Genomic DNA, 17,542 nt, shown 5'->3' with positions numbered 1-17,542 from the left:
GGAACACCTAGATATGGACACTTAGCCTGGTGTTGGGGTTTTACCTTTAATTCTAAATATTCTTTGACGTTTTACAGTTTTTTGGTTTTGTAATGTAAGGTTCTTGTAGGTTCTGACTACACATACCTGGATTTACCTATCTCAACCATTGTTAAATTTTCATTGGTAGTAATTGAGAATATTAGACATTGGCAATAGCAACTTTCTTGCTAGTAAGGCAACTGCTATGCCCGTATCATTCGATGCTCTGTATGTTAGGTAGAAATATATGTAGAATGGGACAGCAGATAAGAACTACTTTGCTCACCTCATTGTACGATTTTCCTACCTCCTCCCTTCTGTAAAACCTTAGACTCAATTAGTTCTTCACATTTATTTATTTTTTCTAGAACATGAAACATCCAAAGTAAAACCATCTACTGTAACACCACAGAAAGATAAAGGTGAACAATCAGCGCTGTCATTTATTATTTGTGTGCATAATATTTAAGTCTGACACGTATTTGAACATCATCAGAACCCAAAATAATAGCTATTGATTGTGCAAAACTTGATCAAGGACATGATGAAGGGGTGTAGAAATATAGAAGGGCAATTCAAAAGTACAGTGATTAGACAATGTCATTATCAGTGTAAAATAATCTTTTTATGAGTCATTCTAAAAATTAGATGTTAAAAATTTAAAAAAACATCAACTGGGTAATGGAATATTGGACCATACAATATTTAGTTAGCAGTGTTATGCCTTAACAGACCATCTGTAAGATACATTTTAGTTCATTTTTATGGGCCGTAAAGTGTTCACTAGCACCGCAAGGATTGCATAGCACCACTTAGTAGATATGTGCCTGTCTGCCATTGATGGCTGGTATTGCTGTCTCCTGCTGCACCTTTAGTTTATTGTGAGCTCTTTGAGATTCATATCCTAAACTCTGATTTAAAATACTTCTCCTATATTGACCATATATATATATGTTAGAAAATAAAGGAGAGCCAAGCCAATTATTACTTATTTTTTTAATAAATGCAGCAGTTCCGTAATTTACGGAAATACAATTATCTAAGATACCGATTGATTCGTTCTCCTGTGATCAATCAGTTAAGTGCCTGCTTCCCAGGGCACCCAGTATGGCTGTCTGTTTCAAAAGAGGAAGTGCTGTGGCTTCCTACTGTACATGTTTGCTATAGCAACACAAGGAAGCTTAATACATTAAAAAAATAATTAAATCGGGCATAAATAGTGATTTTGTTATAAAAAGGCATTATTATCTAATACTACACACCTAGTATTAAAACAACACTCTTATTTTCAATTTAATGCTGTATTAATCGGTGCACTTTCATTGCTGTGATTAATTTACATTGGGTTAACTATCTCAGTTTTTACCATTTTTTTATTGACATTTAGTTGTTCATTAAAAGGAGCTTGATTAAGTAATCAACAGATAATATAGTTGTTATAATATTTTAATATGCAGAACCTACCAAACTAACCAAGCCTGGCAAACTAACGACAACTTCAGACAAACAAGGTATTTCATTTTCTACAATTATGTGACCTTTACATACTTATCTCTTATATAGTAAACTGTGTATTAATAATCTGTTTTGTTTACATTAAAGAAATTTCACATTTAAGGCAGCTTTATCTTTCATTGTAATGTTTTGGTAACTTCTGTACTAGAGATTTCACATAACCTGAAGGTCGACCTGTTACGTAAGACTGGTCACCTTTAATTGTGTTTTGGTTCTAACAAATATTCGTGTTTTACCAAAACGTAATTTATTTTATTTTTTTTACCAAATTATGTAAAACATCTAAAATTTTGAAGGAAAATGCTTAATTATCATAGTCAGGCTGTGAAAATGGTAGAAATAAGTTTCAAGTCATGAAAATAATTAGAAATATTAAATAATATAACTGTAAAACGTTATTATTTTTTTAACAAATAAGACGAGGAACACCTAGATATGGACACTTTGCCTGGTGTTGGGGTTTTACCTTTAATTCTAAATATTCTTTGACGTTTTACAGTTTTTTGGTTTTGTAATGTAAGGTTCTTGTAGGTTCTGACTACACATACCTGGATTTACCTATCTCAACCATTGTTAAATTTTCATTGGTAGTAATTGAGAATATTAGACATTGGCAATAGCAACTTTCTTGCTAGTAAGGCAACTGCTATGCCCGTATCATTCGATGCTCTGTATGTTAGGTAGAAATATATGTAGAATGGGACAGCAGATAAGACCTACTTCGCTCACCTCATTGTACGATTTTCCTACCTCCTCCCTTCTGTAAAACATTAGACTCAATTAGTTCTTCACATTTATTCATTTTTTCTAAAACATGAAACATCCAAAGTAAAACCATCTACTGTAACACCACAGAAAGATAAAGGTGAACAATCAGCGCTGTAATTTATTATTTGTGTGCATAATATTTAAGTCTGACACGTATTTGAACATCATCAGTACACAAAATAATAGCTATTGATTGTGCAAGACTTGATCAAGGACATGATGAAGTGGTGTGGAAATATAGAAGGGCAATACAAAAGTATAGTGATCAGACAATGTCATTATCAGTGTAAAATAATCTTTTTGCGTCATTCTAAAAATTATTTGTTATATTTCTATATGCTATAATCTTATACAAAACTTCAACTGGGTAATGGAATATTGGACCATACAATATTTAGTTAGCAGTGTTATGCCTTAACACACCATTTGTAAGATACATTTTGTTTAATTTTTATGGGCCGTAAAGTGTCCACTAACCCCGCAAGGATTGCATAGCATCACCAACTAGAAATGTGCCTGTGTACCATTGATGGCTGGTGTTGCTGTCTCCTGATGCACCTTTAATTTATTGTGAGCTCTTTGAGATTCATATCCTAACCTCTGATTTAACATGACCAGGGAGGTGGTCAGGCGGTTCCCCCCCCCCGCCCGCTTTGTCCCCTTACATAACCAAAATAACGACAGGAGACGGTAAACTGGAGGTAAAATTGGCCGCGGCTATTTTATTAATACATAAACTACGAGGGGTAAATGCCACTCCTCGCCAGAGTGTACTTTCCCCAGGAGGGGGAGGGGAGGGTCAGCCGGCCCAGAGCCGCTGCCGTCTGCACGACGTCATGAATATCTGACCTTGCCACTCGTGCTCCCCCCGGGCTCAAACGGCCCAGCTCCAGTCTGGCAAGAACAAGCACCTACCCCCCACGAGCCGCTGCGACAAAGGCAAAGCCGGTCAACGACCCCTCCTACTTGGAACCTTGTTCCTTTTAAGATCAGCAGAGTAACAGACTTCCGTACTGCAACGAAACAGAGAAGCCTTACCATCACATACAGTACTGTACATGTCCCATGTTACAAATCCCCCGCCCACGCTTCGTTAACGGTTATCGCTAGATTGCCCCAACCTAATTAAGGGGACGGGTGGGTGGGAATTCACTGGCGGGAGGCAAAGAGGACTTGCCCCCGCCAGCTTGGCCTTAAGAGGCCACGGTTGGCTCCTCCCCTGGATAGGGGAGGGCGATGCGGGGGCGGGCCAGAGGGGGGAAGGCCGCCCCCCCCCCCCGGTCATGAAACCCCCCCACCTATGGCAGGGGGGGGGTCGCTTGACCAGGGAGGTGGTCAGGCGGTTCCCCCCCCCCGCCCGCTTTGTCCCCGTACAGAACCAAAATAACGACAGGAGACGGTAAACTGGAGGTAAAATTGGCCGCGGCTATTTTATTAATACATAAACTACGAGGGGTAAATGCCACTCCTCGCCAGAGTGTACTTTCCCCAGGAGGGGGAGGGGAGGGTCAGCCGGCTCCGCGCCGCTGCCGTCTGCGCGAGCGGGTTATCGACGTCATGAATGTCTGACCTCGCCCACTCATGCTCCCCCCGGGCTCAAACGGCCGAGCTCCAGTCTGGAAAGAACAAGCACCTACCCCCCACGAGCCGCCACCGACGGCCCTATTTAACCCCCCTTAAACTAGGATCGTGCCGCCAACCACTCCAGGACCCTCTCCCATCCCTCCTGTAGATGAGATAAAACAGGTCTATCCTCACCTCTGACATGTGTACCCCATCTGCCATTAACAAACCCCCTGCGCTAGAATGGAAATCCGGATGTCTTATCCCCAGCCCCTGCACTGCGCAACAAACCTGACCTAGTAAATGCCGCATTGAAAAGTGTTCCTCAAATGTTGAAAAACAGACTAACCCTGTCATCTTAAGCAGTCCTTCCAATAATGCAGGCGTCACCGGCCTCCTGGCATCGCTGGGCGGATCCCCTGGAACCACGCACCCTGTTCTTGAAGCCTGCGGGTGAGCCTCTCCACAAGTGGTGCATTGGTGCTTGAAACGACAGTTTGCATATGTGCACCGCCCGTCGTTAAAGGCCCAGCACAGCCTCTGGCGGGTATTGCCCTGTTTGTCTGTATTTGCAGAAGCGCGTCCCGCCTCCGCCCCTCCCTGAAAGGGCGTCGACTTGTCGGATAGGCCGATCAAGTCAATCCATAGGTCTGTCTCCTTCATGTCCCAAGTTACTTTCCCTTTGTGCGTCGCCATCTTCTGCCTAAACCTCTCATCATAAACCCACCAACCCTTACCCCTGTGTCTCTGATGGGCTTCCTCTATCATATCCTCATACTTAAACAGCGTTGAACATAAGTGGGGAGACTTCTCCCCGATTAATGCGGCTAATATTCTAAGGGCCCAATTGGCGTACGTGCGCGGGAAGAGTCGCTTCTCGATGTCGTCTTTCCTAGCCTCCCCTTTCTTATCAGATCGCGCCAGCGCCTCCCTATAATCGGGAAGTAGTGACAGGATTTCCACAAAATCCCCCGCCCAAATAGTCTCCTTTTCTTCCTTAGTCAAATGTGTGCCCAACTCATTAGTGATGCACAACTGTGGAGTTGAAAAGGCCCCTGCCGGAAGCGCTACCTTTGGCGTTGAAACGACATTCGAGACCCCGGCCGTGAGAAGAGACACCGGGGTCGATGAGGCTGGGGGAGCTAATAAAACCGGGACCCCGGCCGCAATGGGAAGGGAAAAAGTGGTGCCGACGAACAGGCCGTAGAAGGAGACACCGGGGTCAGGCTGGAGGCTGTTGTGGCGAGGTTTGATGCCACTGCCCCGTCGCCGATGTGCACCCCCCATGCAGCTGCGACTCCTAAAGCTGCGCCTGCCTCACCTGCCCCCGTTGAAGTCCCTGCACCGAAGGAGACCAACGCCTGTGGCTCCAAAACCTTCAGCATGCCTACCAAGGCTGCCGTGAAGCTCTCCTTCCCTACTGTACTAAGCGTCGATGGATCCACAGATAGCCCTGGCATTGCCTGCCTTACGCCTGTGCTCTCGTGCTCTGTGCGGACCACCTGTGTTTCCAGCCAACACCTAAAAATGTTCGTCCTGTCGCGCAGCCGCCCCCTCTTTAATGCCGCGGGTTTCTTACCCATCTGTGGCTTCCCGGGAGGAAGAGACCTGGGCAGTGACCTGGTTCGCCCTTCGCCCGATGCCAGCTCCACGTAGTCGAACCATGCTGGGTTCTCCTTTCTCCGAAACACGCTGGCCCCAACCGCAGTTGCAGTTTGCCGTCCTGGTCTCCTTGGCCCTGCCGACTCTGCAGGCGAAATCCTGACAGTGACACCGCCCGCGTCAGCAACGGGCGGCCGTGTGGCGTGCCGTGACGCCCTGTTCCGCGTCACGGTGGCTGGAAGTCGCCGCCCTTCCTTGGCGGGCCGACCTGCGCGCCGATCCGCCTTGTCCTGCGTCCCAGCGGTCGGAGTCCTCCCCACATTCGCTGGGGCCCGACCTGGCCGCTGTGACGCCCTGCCTTGCGGTACCGTGACCGAAGGCTGCCGCCCTGCGTGTGGTTGCTTCACTTCGCCTGCCGCCTTGCACTGCAGTACCCTCCGCGCTCGCTTCCTGTGGAGCGCGGCCTCTCTGCCTGTCGCCTGTCTAGCGCGCAATCCTGACTGAGGACTGTCGCCTGACGCGTTGTGCTGCAGCGCCCTGCACGTCCCCTTCCCGCGGGGAGCGGCCTTAGTGCCACGTGCTGGTCTCGCTGAGAACAACGCCCGCAGCCGCCGGTCCAACCATGCCTCGTCATGGCTTTCTGCCTCGGCTTGAAGAAGGCGGAACTGCTCTGCCATCGATGCCATGCTGCTGTGTGTGGGGGGGGGGATGCACGCTTAACTGGGCCCTGAGCTATTCAACGCTGCGTGTGCGCTCGGCAAACTATTCTAAGCCTATAGCAGCTACGCAGTCCCCCACAGCAGCCACAACTCCAAAAAGATCGCCACTGAAAGAATAAGATATGCCATTATTATCATCAGAGCGGTGAATCACTGCGCGGCTTGGAATGAGATAGCCGGAAATGGCGCGAACAACATGTTTAGCTGCCCCAATACAGCCAACGCCCAGCTTATTGCCGGTCTCCCCACCTATTCAACCGCCTATAATACATAACCACATCTTAAATACGTCTAAACAACCCCCCCCTATCACCTATGTACATAAATGCCCGACGTGCGCCTATACCCCTATGTATCCCTCCATACACGCACCCCTAAAACCAACCCTTATAGGCACGCATCATGTGTAAACCCGCTTGTTTCCACGTCCTTAAACCGCATATGCCTGTATGTACCCATCTATACACATGCCTCTCCATATTTACACGTGCCCATGTACACGTATATACCTACCCATGTGCCCACATATACAGCCCTTATGTACACACATGCGTATACATATATATATACATATACTCGCCAACCCATATGTGTGACCATATCTGCATACACACACACAGATATGTATATATATATATATACCTGCACGTCACCCCTAAATACCCATGTCTTAATATCTACATACTCAGACCCCTATATATAAATATATATATACCTATATATACATAATGCATGCACACACACATACATACATACCTATAAACACCTATATTTACGTACCCGTATACTTACCTACACGTATACCTCGTCTGCCCATACATATATATATATACATACACACAAACCCATATACATATGTATAGACATATATCCCACCTATATATCCATATACATACATATATATATATATATATATATATATATATATATATATATATATATATATATATATATATATATATGTATGTATGGGTATATATATGTGTGTATATATATATATATATATATATATATATATATATATATATATATATATATATATATATATATATACACATATATATACCCATACATATATATATATATATATATATATATATATATATATATATATATATATATATATATATATATATATATATATATATATATATATATATATATGTATGGGTATATATATGTGTATATATATACCCATCTACATACATCTACCCACATAAATATACTTATTCCCACATATACTTTTCCAATATAGCCAACGCCCAGCTTCTTGCCGGTCTCCCCACCTATCCAACCGCCTATACCACATAACCACACCTTAGTACGCCTAAACAACCCCCCTTATCACCTGTACCTACACGCCCAGCGTGCGCCTATTCTGGGTTGCTATGTACCCCTCTGTATCCATACATACACTCACCCCTAAATCCAACCCTAATAGGCACGCATCCTGTTTAAGCCCGCCTGTTTCCGCATCCTTACAAGGCATATGGGGGGGAGAAAGGGGAGCGGGGGGGGAGAAAGGGGAGCGGGGAGGGGAGAAAGGGGAGCGGGAGGGGAGAAAGGGGAGCGGGGGGGGGGGGAAAGGGGAGCGGGGGGGGGAAAGGGGAGCGGGGGGGGGGGAGAAAGTGGAGCGGGGGGGGGGAGAAAGTGGAGCGGGGGGGGAGAAAGGGGAGCGGGGGGGGAGAAAGGGGAGGGGGGGGGAGAAAGGGGAGGGGGGGGAGAAAGGGGAGGAGGGGTGGAGAAAGGGGAGGGGGGGGAGAAAGGGGAGGGGGGGGGAGAAAGGGGAGGGGGGGGGGAGAAAGGGGAGCAGGGGGGGAGAAAGGGGAGCGGGGGGGGGAGAAAGGGGAGCGGGGGGGGGATAAAGGGGAGCGGGGGGGGAGAAAGGGGAGCGGGGGGGGGGGTGGAGAGCAGTGGGCATATGTATTGTCATAATTTATGTATGGGCATTTCCCCCCCCTCCTCCGTGCGTCCGTCCCCCTGCTGGTTCGGCTGGTGGCCCCCCCCGTTCCCCGTGACTCCCCCCCCCCCCGTTCCCCGTGAGTCGTCCCCCCCGTTCCCTGTGACTCGCGCTCCCCCCCCCCCCGGCGCCCGCTTGGTCCCCCGATGTGCCGTCCTGCTGAGTGAGGCGTGCAGGCGGCTGCAGGAAGCACCCTGTGTGGGCCTAAGACTCACGCTCCCCCCCCCCCCCGGCGCCCGCTCAATGTGGCGTCTGGCTGAGCGGCGGTAGGAAGCGCCCTGTGTGTGTGGGCCTGAGGCTGAGGCGGGACGCGCAGTGGGCCTGAGGCTGAGGCGGCATGCGCAGTGGGCCTGAGGCTGAGGCGGGACGCGCAGTGGGCCTGAGGCTGAGGCGGGACGCACAGTGACTTACCTGAGCGGGTGGTAGCGCCGGGGAGGTAAGGGAGCGGCTGGGGTAGGAGGGCCGCGCTTCCCGTCCGGAGCCAGTGCAGGACGGCGCACGTGAGGGGGGGGGAGGGGGGCGGACAGAGGGTGTGTGTGTGTGTGTATAGAGCTGCTGTGTTGTGTGTGTGTGTGTGTATAGAGCTGCTGTGTTGTGTGTGTGTATAGAGCTGCTGTGTTGTGTGTGTGTGTGTATAGAGCTGCTGTGTTGTGTGTGTGTGTAGAGCTGCTGTGTTGTGTGTGTGTGTGTGTATAGAGCTGCTGTGTTGTGTGTGTGTGTGTGTATAGAGCTGCTGTGTTGTGTGTGTGTGTGTGTGTGTGTGTGTGTGTGTGTATAGAGCTGCTGTGTTGTGTGTGTGTGTGTGTGTGTGTGTGTGTGTGTGTATAGAGCTGCTGTGTTGTGTGTGTGTGTGTGTGTGTGTGTGTGTGTGTGTGTGTGTGGGCCGTCACTCCGCCTCAGGCCAATGAGAGGTGTGTGGGGGCGGGCGACCCAAGGGACCAATGAGATTTCCCCTAGGGACACCGGACATCCAGGCAGGCAAACATACAGTGCTTTCACTAATATAGTATAAGATATATATATACACATATACTCACAAACCCATATGTACGCACATATCTACGTACCCACCCGTCTCATATATATATATACCCATACACACATTTACATACACACACATATATATATATACACATATCTGCACATGTCCCCCTTAAATACCCATATCTACATAATCAGACCCATATATATATATATATATATATATATATATACATATACAAATATGTACACACACACACACACACACACACGTGTCTATACATACCCGTATACATACCTATACATGCATCTACCCATACATATATTTGCATCTACCCATACATAATATATATGCTCCTGCACATAAACCCGTATACATAAACTATATATACCCACCTATATATAACCGTATACATATATATACCCCTACATATACCCATATACCTATACATATATATAGACATCTACCCAGATAAATATACATATCGCACACACACATATATATATATATAAACATACCCAAAAGCCTATATGCATGTATGTTCACCCATCTACATCCACCTACATACATATATATACCTGTACATATGTACACATATATATATTTACCCACATACATATACACATACATATATATATATATCGCACCTCACACACATGTATACATACCCACAAGCATATATGCATATATGCCCACCTATTTACATCTACGTACCCATGTACGCCTGCATATATTCCACATTTATTTGTTGTATTTTTATTCCCCCACAATCGATGCTATTTACCCATATGTCCCCCCTAACCCTGAACGAAGGGAATGGGAGGGGGAACCGCGGGAGCAGCCGCCTCACCAGCTGCATGGCTGGCCGCTCCGCTCTCCCCCCTCCCTCGACCGCATGTGCCTCTCCATTGTGAGAGCCCACGTGGCGGAGCGCAAAAACATTAGCCCCTCTCAGTACCTGCCCCAGGATTAGCTCCCTGGGCCTCACACACTGTGACCCGCTGCTCTGCCCCATGAGCCACCAGCACCTCACGAGCGCCGCCTGCCCCTCGGATTCCCCCGCAATCGCTGCGAGAAAACCACGAGGCATCGGGAGGGGGGGGGAAAGCCAGCCCGCGTCCCGTATGCCCGTCCACGCGACGAGGCACCGGCCCGTTCCTACCCGGCACTGGATCCCCCCACCTGCACGGGTCGCGTGCCTCCGCCAGCCCCCTCTCCCAGCACACAAAACCCCCTGCCTCGACCACTATTCCCCGCAGGACAAAAGGGGATCCTGAACCCCTCGGCGTCCGCCACGGCCCCACGCTATCCCCCCGAAAGGGGGGGGGGGGTCCCCCTGCGCTATGCTCCCAATCGGAGAAGGGAGGGCCCCCCGGAGGGCCCCCCCACGGGGAAAGGGGTAACTTACATGGCGGGGAGAGGTCCAGCTGGAGGTCCTTTCAATTCGCTGGCGGGTGGCAAAGAGGACTTGCCCCCGCCAGCTTGGCCTTAAGAGGCAACGGTTGGCTTCTCCCCTGGACAGGGGAGGGCGATGCGGGGGCGGGCCAGAGGGGGGAAGGCCGCCCCCCCCCGGTCATGAAACCCCCCCGACTATGGCTGGGTGGGGGTCGCTTACTTCTCCTATATTGACCCGGTATATTTATGTTATAAATTAAAGGAGAGCCAAGCCAATTATTTTTTTTTTTAATAAATGCAGCAGTTCCGTAATTTACGGAAATACAATGATTTGAGATACCGATTGATTCGTTCTCCCATGATCAATCAGTGAAGAGCCTGCTTCCCAGGGCACCCAGTATGGCTGTCTGTTTCAAAAGAGGAAGTTCTGTGGCTACCTTGATGTATGTTAGGTAGATAGATACATAGATTGGGACAGCAGATAAGAACCACTTGGCTCACCTCATTGTTCGTTTTTCCTACCTCCTGCCTGCTGTAAAACCTTAGACTCTATTAGTTCCTCACATTTCTTATTTTTGTAGAGCACGAAACATCCAAAGTAAAAGCATCTATTGAAATACCAGAGAAAGATAAAGGTGAACAACCATTTGTGTAATTATGTATATAAGTAATCAACTACCTTTTTGACTGCATTCCTATTATTTTTTGACCACGTAAAGGGGTTTTTGTGCTCCATTCTGAACTAGTGAGTGTGGAGTTTTTGTAAATCAAGTACTGATGTGAAGTGTACTAACACCACCAGTTTAATTAAATGTTATTTACTAAACAAACATTTAGTATAGCAGCCTAATGATATTACTTATCTTCTTGATCTCTGTATATGTATGAATTGGCCATAGATTTGATTTACCAATGTAACATTTTTAAATGAATATAAAATGGTTTTAAAATAAATTCACAATAACATATCATTTAGTGCATTCATTAGGGACATGTTTGTTCTTTTGTATTTCCAACACAAGAGGAAGAAGAATGGAAAACACACACAAAGATCTCCTACCTCTGTTGAGTCTGTGATGCCTGTGCTGCTGCCGGCACCTCCCTTCTTTAAAAAAAAAAAAACACACAGTACCTCGGGGGGGTGGAGGGGGGGGGTGGAGGGGGGAGGGGGGGCAGGAGAAAGGCTGGCTCCGGGGGACTCAAAGAGACAGCTATGTCAGCTATCCCCCAGCTTCTGTGAGTGAGATCCTCCCCCGTTCCTAACCTCTCGCAGACTCAACCGGCTACTCCTACACTACACAGGGATGAGCTGCTGCTCCGGGTAAGTCCTGCATGGGGGTGCTGCTGAACCGAGTTCAGGGACAGCTGGGAGAGTTATCCCAGCTCGCCCCCTCCGGCAGATGCGGAACCCCTGATCGCGGCGGCCATTTTTTTTAATGTGATCCCGGTTATAACATGGTCTCATTATGTGGCCCCCAAGCACTGTGTTATAACGGGATTCATCTGTATTAATATAAAATAAATGCAAAATCCCTCCTCAGCAAGGATACAGGACTGAGACTGGCTTATAAAAGCCACACAAATAACAATATTGCCAAAAAAACACTCAATTACAGTGTTCAACAGCAGCAAAATAGCTAAAGAGACCACAAAGGGGAGACAGATACTACCATAAACTGCAGAGCGGGAGGCCGGACTTGTCTCAGCACGGCAGATTTCTCCTCCTTTCGCGCTTCCTGGTTCCTCTCTCCCAGCCAATGGTTGAGCACATTGAACAGCCTCTTGTGACCTCAGCGCGTTTCGCAACAGCGGGCTTCGTCGTGAGTCTGGGGAGTTGCTCCGTAGACAAAGCTGCAAGCGGTTCCTTAAAGTTGAAATCCATGAAACAGCACAAGCGCAGATTCCTTGCTTTTCGTATTTTCAATGAAATGTTGTATTAATGGGTGCACTTTCATTGCTATGATTAATTTAGATTGGGTTAACTATCCTAGTTTTTCCAGTTGTAATTAAATGTAGTTGATTAATAGGAGCTTGATTATGTAATCAACAGATAATATATTTGTTATAATATTTTAATATGCAGAGCCTGCCAAACTAACTAAACCTGACAAACTAACGACAACTTCAGACAAACAAGGTATTTACTTTTCTACAATGATGCAATCTTTACATACAGTATCTCTTATATAGTAAACTGTGTATAATAATCTATTTTGCATGTTAAAGAAATGTCACATTTAACTTCCTTGAAATAGTTTTGATAAATTCTGTACTAGAGATTTCACACAACCTGGAGGTCGTCCTGTTAAGTAAGACTGGTCACCTTTAATTGTGTTTTGGTTGTAACAAATATTCGTGTTTTGCCAAAATGTATTTTTTTGTTTTGGTTTTGATTTTTGACCAAATTATATAAAAATCTCAAATTGACCAGGAAAATGCTAAATGATCATAATCAGGATTGAAAATGCTTAAAATAAATTTCAAATCGTGAAAATAATTATAAATATTAAATATTATGATGGTAAAATGTTAACATTTTTTAAAAGATATGGTGAGGAACACCTGAGATGGACAATTTAATAACCACTTTAAGAACCACTTGTCTCACCTCATTGTTCGATTTTTCTACCTCCGGCCTGCTGTAAAACCTTAGACTCTATTAGATCCTCATGTTTCTTTTTTTTGTAGAACATGAAACATCCAAAGTAAAACCATCTACTGTAATACCACAGAAAGATAATGGGGAACAATCAGCGCTGTAATTTATTATTTGTGTGCATAATATTAATGTCTGACACGTATTTGAACATCATCAGTACAAAAAATAATGGCTATTGGTTGTGCAAGATTTGATCAAGGACGTGATTAAGTTGTGTGGAAATATAGAAGGGCAATACAAAAGTTTAAACAATGTCATTATCTGTGTAAAATAATCTTTTATGAGTCATTATAAAAATTAGATATTTTATTTCTACATGTTATAAACTTATACATAGCATCAACTCAGTATATTGGACCATACAGTATTTAGTTAGTAGTGTTATGCCTTTAGAGAACCTCTGTAAGATACATGTTGGATAATTTTTATGGGCTGTAAAGTGTCCAGTGTGGCCGGAAGGATTCTTATTGGACAGCTCCACTTACTAGACATGGGCTATTATACCATTGATGCATATTACTGCTATCTCGTGCTGCACTTTTAAGTTCATTATAAACACTATGAGATTCATATCCCAACGTCTGATTTAATATTGTACTCTAGATTGCCTGTATATATTTACAATTTAAATAATGTGTACACTTTAAGTGCTGTGACTAATTTATGTTGGATTAACTATCCCATATTTTAATTTGCAGAACCTGGAAAACTAACCAAGCCTGACAAACTAACGACAACTTCAGTCAAACAAGGTATTTATTATCCTACAACTTCATAAGTTTTACAGATGTTTCATGTACAGTAGTTAACATTATAGTAACAATGTGTTTTGTTTATGTTATAAACAATGTCACATTTAAGGCAACAGTTTCCTGCATTATAATTTTTGGTAAATTCTGAGTTCTCCCCATTAAGTAAAGGTGGGAACTTTCACTTGTGTTTTGGTTCTAAAAAATGTCTGCCTTTTTGACATTTAAAAAGATCTTATTACATTTTCAGTTTTACCCAAAACTTGCTTTGTTTGCTTCTGGTTTTTGATTTTTACTAAACTAAACAACTTTACTAAAAAACGAAAATTAAGCAGGAAAAGGCTAAAATCGCATAATTAGACTTGGCAAATACTTAAAATAAATATCAAATCGGGAGACTTCCGGTGACGTCACAGCCGATGGTCTGCTAGTGGAAGAGCTCCCGGCACCCTCACCAATCTATACACTAGAATAAGCTGATTCTACATCCCAAACCCCCCGAAAATTGACCCCACACCAGGAATAAGCACCGGAGAGATGGCAGGGAAGCCGCAGAGAAAAAACCAATGCCCCGTCACCAAGTTCTTCCCTCCGGCGCAACGCCAGGCTGAGATCAGCCCCGAAGAGCAAGATGGCGCCGGAGAGGATCCAGAGCACGAGGCGCGCAGCGGCCGACACAGCCCGACTGACTCGGACCCCCCCGTCCTAAATAAAGACTTTTTTGATGCCCTAATTACTAAAATGAGGAGGGGAGTCCAGGAAGACACGGAAAAGGCCCTCCAAACCATCCGGGCAGAGGTGGAAGCGCTGACGGAGCGGACGGAAGATCTGGAGGTGAAGATGGAGGGAATCTCAAACGAACAGGCTGAGACCCACGAGGAAGTACTGAGATGCGGAGAGGCGATCCGACACATACAAGACAAACTAGAAGACATGGAGAACAGGGAGCGGAGGCAGAACATCCGCCTCAAAAATATACCTGAATCCATCACCCACGAAGAACTCCAACCATACCTCCGCAGACTCTTCCTGCAGCTCGTCCCTGATCTCTCAGAACATGACCTACACACAGATCGCGCCCACAGAGCCCTGGCCCAGAAATCAGCGGACCCAAATCGTCACAGAGATGTGGTGCTGAGAATGCACGCATACTCTGCTAAAGACCGCATCATGACAGCGGCTAGAGAAGTGAGGACTGTGACTATGGATGGAGTGCAAATTCAACTCTATAACGATCTCTCCCAATTAACAATAAATAAAAGAAACGCACTGCGCCCACTCACCTCCTACCTCAGGGACCATGGGGTAAAGTACCGCTGGGGATTCCCCTTCAAACTAGTGGTGCTGCGCAATGGCCGCCACCACACAGCAACAACCCCTGAAGACGCCAAGAACTTCCTGAAAACGTTAGGAATCCCTCTCCCACCGCAGAAGAGCAACCGCCCCAGTACTGAGGAGACGCCGGAGACGTCCCCCCAAGAAGCCCCCCGCACATCGGAAAGACTGGCGAGCCAACGCCTCCGGTGAACCCCGATGAGCCAGCCAGCTGTGAGGCCCAAGGAAACCACACGCGGCCCCTGCAGTCATCCCACGCAGTCCTAGAGGCCCTAAAGACCACAGTATACACCCAGCATAAGAATCCGCAATAAACAAAATATTCCCCTGGCCCCGAGTCCCCCTAGACTACATCCCACGAAATTATCTTCCCCTTCCCTCCCCCCCCAATTCCCCACCCCCCCCTCCTATCCCCCCCCAACCCTACCCCCCCCCTCCCCTTGCCATTACCTCCCCATATTCCTCCCCCCCCTCCCCCCCCCCTAGCCCTCCCCTCCTCCCCCCCCCACACACGTTAAATGCCCACTTACCTTCACCGCCCCCACCTGAGACCGAGGGGAACCGGGACCCCGCTCGGGGTGTCTCGGGCAGCAACGGGAGGAATCGACAACCAAGCTGCTCCTCTCCGGGCGCGGTCCTATCGTGTCACTCACGTGCTCCGGGGCTGCACCATCAGAGACACAGACACCAGAGCCGCGGACCTGCTGCTGCTCTCCCCCATAAGCATGCCCGGTTGGCGCTCCCGATGGCCAAGAGATGCCCAAGATCCCCAACCTAAAGAGCCCACACACCAGGACATCAGGCCCGGAGACCCCACATACGGACTCAGCACCCCGTGATCCGCCCCCGGGGGCAACCTCCACCCCCCCTCCCTTCCCGCAAGTGGCAGGTTGTATGAACAAAAATCCTCCCCCCCCCCCCTCTCCCCTCTCCCATCCTTATGGCAAAGATGTTGTACCCCAATATCCCCCAAAGAAAGCCCCACTTCTCCAGCCTACCGCGCTCCCCCCGAACTACCCCCCCACCTCTCCCCCCTTGCTGTCAAACCGAAAAATACATATGTCCAAGGCCTTGAATCAACTGAGCACCCCTACCGAGGCTCACCCCCAGAGTCATAGGGCCCCCCAATTGAAACCGCAAGTGTATGCCCCCCCCCTGAATCCCCCTGCCCCCCCCTCAATCCCCCCCCCACCCCTCTCCACCCCATACATTCCCCCCCCCCGCCACCCCCCCTACCCCTCCCCCCCCCCGGACCTGAGCCGGTGTGGTACTGGATACTTCAGCCCACTTCACAACAGCTGACACACTATAAAAGCCTCAGCTATTCACCTCCAAACACCCCCCCAGACCAAAACTAAGCCCCCCTCAGAGGCAAGTCCCAAACACTCGAATAAGCCAGATGCCCCCCCTCCTCCCTTCCCCCCCATTTTTTCTCTTCCTACCCCCCCCCTCCACTAGTCAAAGTAAATACAAAGTTAAACTGCCCCCCAAAAGATTTCCCCGCCCCCCTCCCTGCCGCAGACAGCTTTCCCCCCCCCCTCCCTGACCTGCCCCCCCCCCCACAAGATCAGAGATCCGGACTATGTTTACCCAATGTGTATAGATATATGCCAATGTATAAATAACTATTGATGTTCTAATTTAAAATGGTGCTATGTAAGGGATCTCTCGTCCTAAGAACGTGATTCCGCCTGAGTGCAATGTTTAAATTCCTTGCTGAACTCTGGTATACCATGTGCTCCCCCTCCCCCCCTCCCCTGCCCCAGTATGCCCCCCTCCCCCCCCCAGAGAAGAAACGCTCTATGTTATGCCAAACTGTAGTGCTATATACCAATGTTTGAACGCATCCCAATGAGCAGTTGATAACAGCAAAACACAAGGGAAACCTAGGCTTATGATGAGAACTCCCCCCGAGAACAAGGTTTTAACCCCCTGCTAACTATGTGTATACTATATGCTAGCCCCCCCCTTGTCCCCCCCCCCTTTTTTTTTCTTTTTTTTTCTCCTCTTTGTCCCCCCCAGGGGAGCCTACACTGTTATAAACCAATGTTTAAAGATGTTCCAATGTAGCAATTTGACAATAGCAGAGCACAAGGGAAGCCTCAGCCATAGACTGGGACTCCCCCCGAGAGCAAGGTTTAACCTATATGCTACCTATGCGTACTCCGCACGCCCCCCCCCCTCCCTCCCCCACCCTACTCCCAGATACCCCCCTCCCCCCCCTACCTCACCAAATGCCCCCCGCCCCCTCCCTATCCCCTCCCCCCCCTATCC

The 17,542-nt window shown here is 47.5% G+C and overlaps 1 protein-coding gene across 50 annotated transcripts in view; it reads left to right on the top strand.

The window, feature by feature from the left end:
* TRDN (triadin) overlaps positions 1-17,542 on the top strand; it is a 798,289-nt gene that overhangs the window by 499,880 nt on the left and 280,867 nt on the right. For 49 of the 50 annotated variants that reach the window (XM_075597200.1, XM_075597198.1, XM_075597218.1 and 46 more), the window contains 5 exons: positions 390-443; positions 1,479-1,532; positions 11,107-11,160; positions 12,609-12,662; positions 13,883-13,936. In XM_075597200.1, coding sequence (XP_075453315.1) covers positions 390-443; positions 1,479-1,532; positions 11,107-11,160; positions 12,609-12,662; positions 13,883-13,936 — 270 coding nt within the window. The remainder of the gene's footprint in view (positions 1-389; positions 444-1,478; positions 1,533-11,106; positions 11,161-12,608; positions 12,663-13,882; positions 13,937-17,542) is intronic. The other variant, XM_075597211.1, reaches the window with a different exon arrangement.

This window comes from Ascaphus truei, chromosome 4, assembly GCF_040206685.1.
Source record: "Ascaphus truei isolate aAscTru1 chromosome 4, aAscTru1.hap1, whole genome shotgun sequence".
Lineage (NCBI taxonomy): Eukaryota > Metazoa > Chordata > Amphibia > Anura > Ascaphidae > Ascaphus > Ascaphus truei.
The sequence above is the reverse complement of the archived record's forward strand: the minus strand, read 5'-3'. Positions and strand labels throughout refer to the sequence as shown.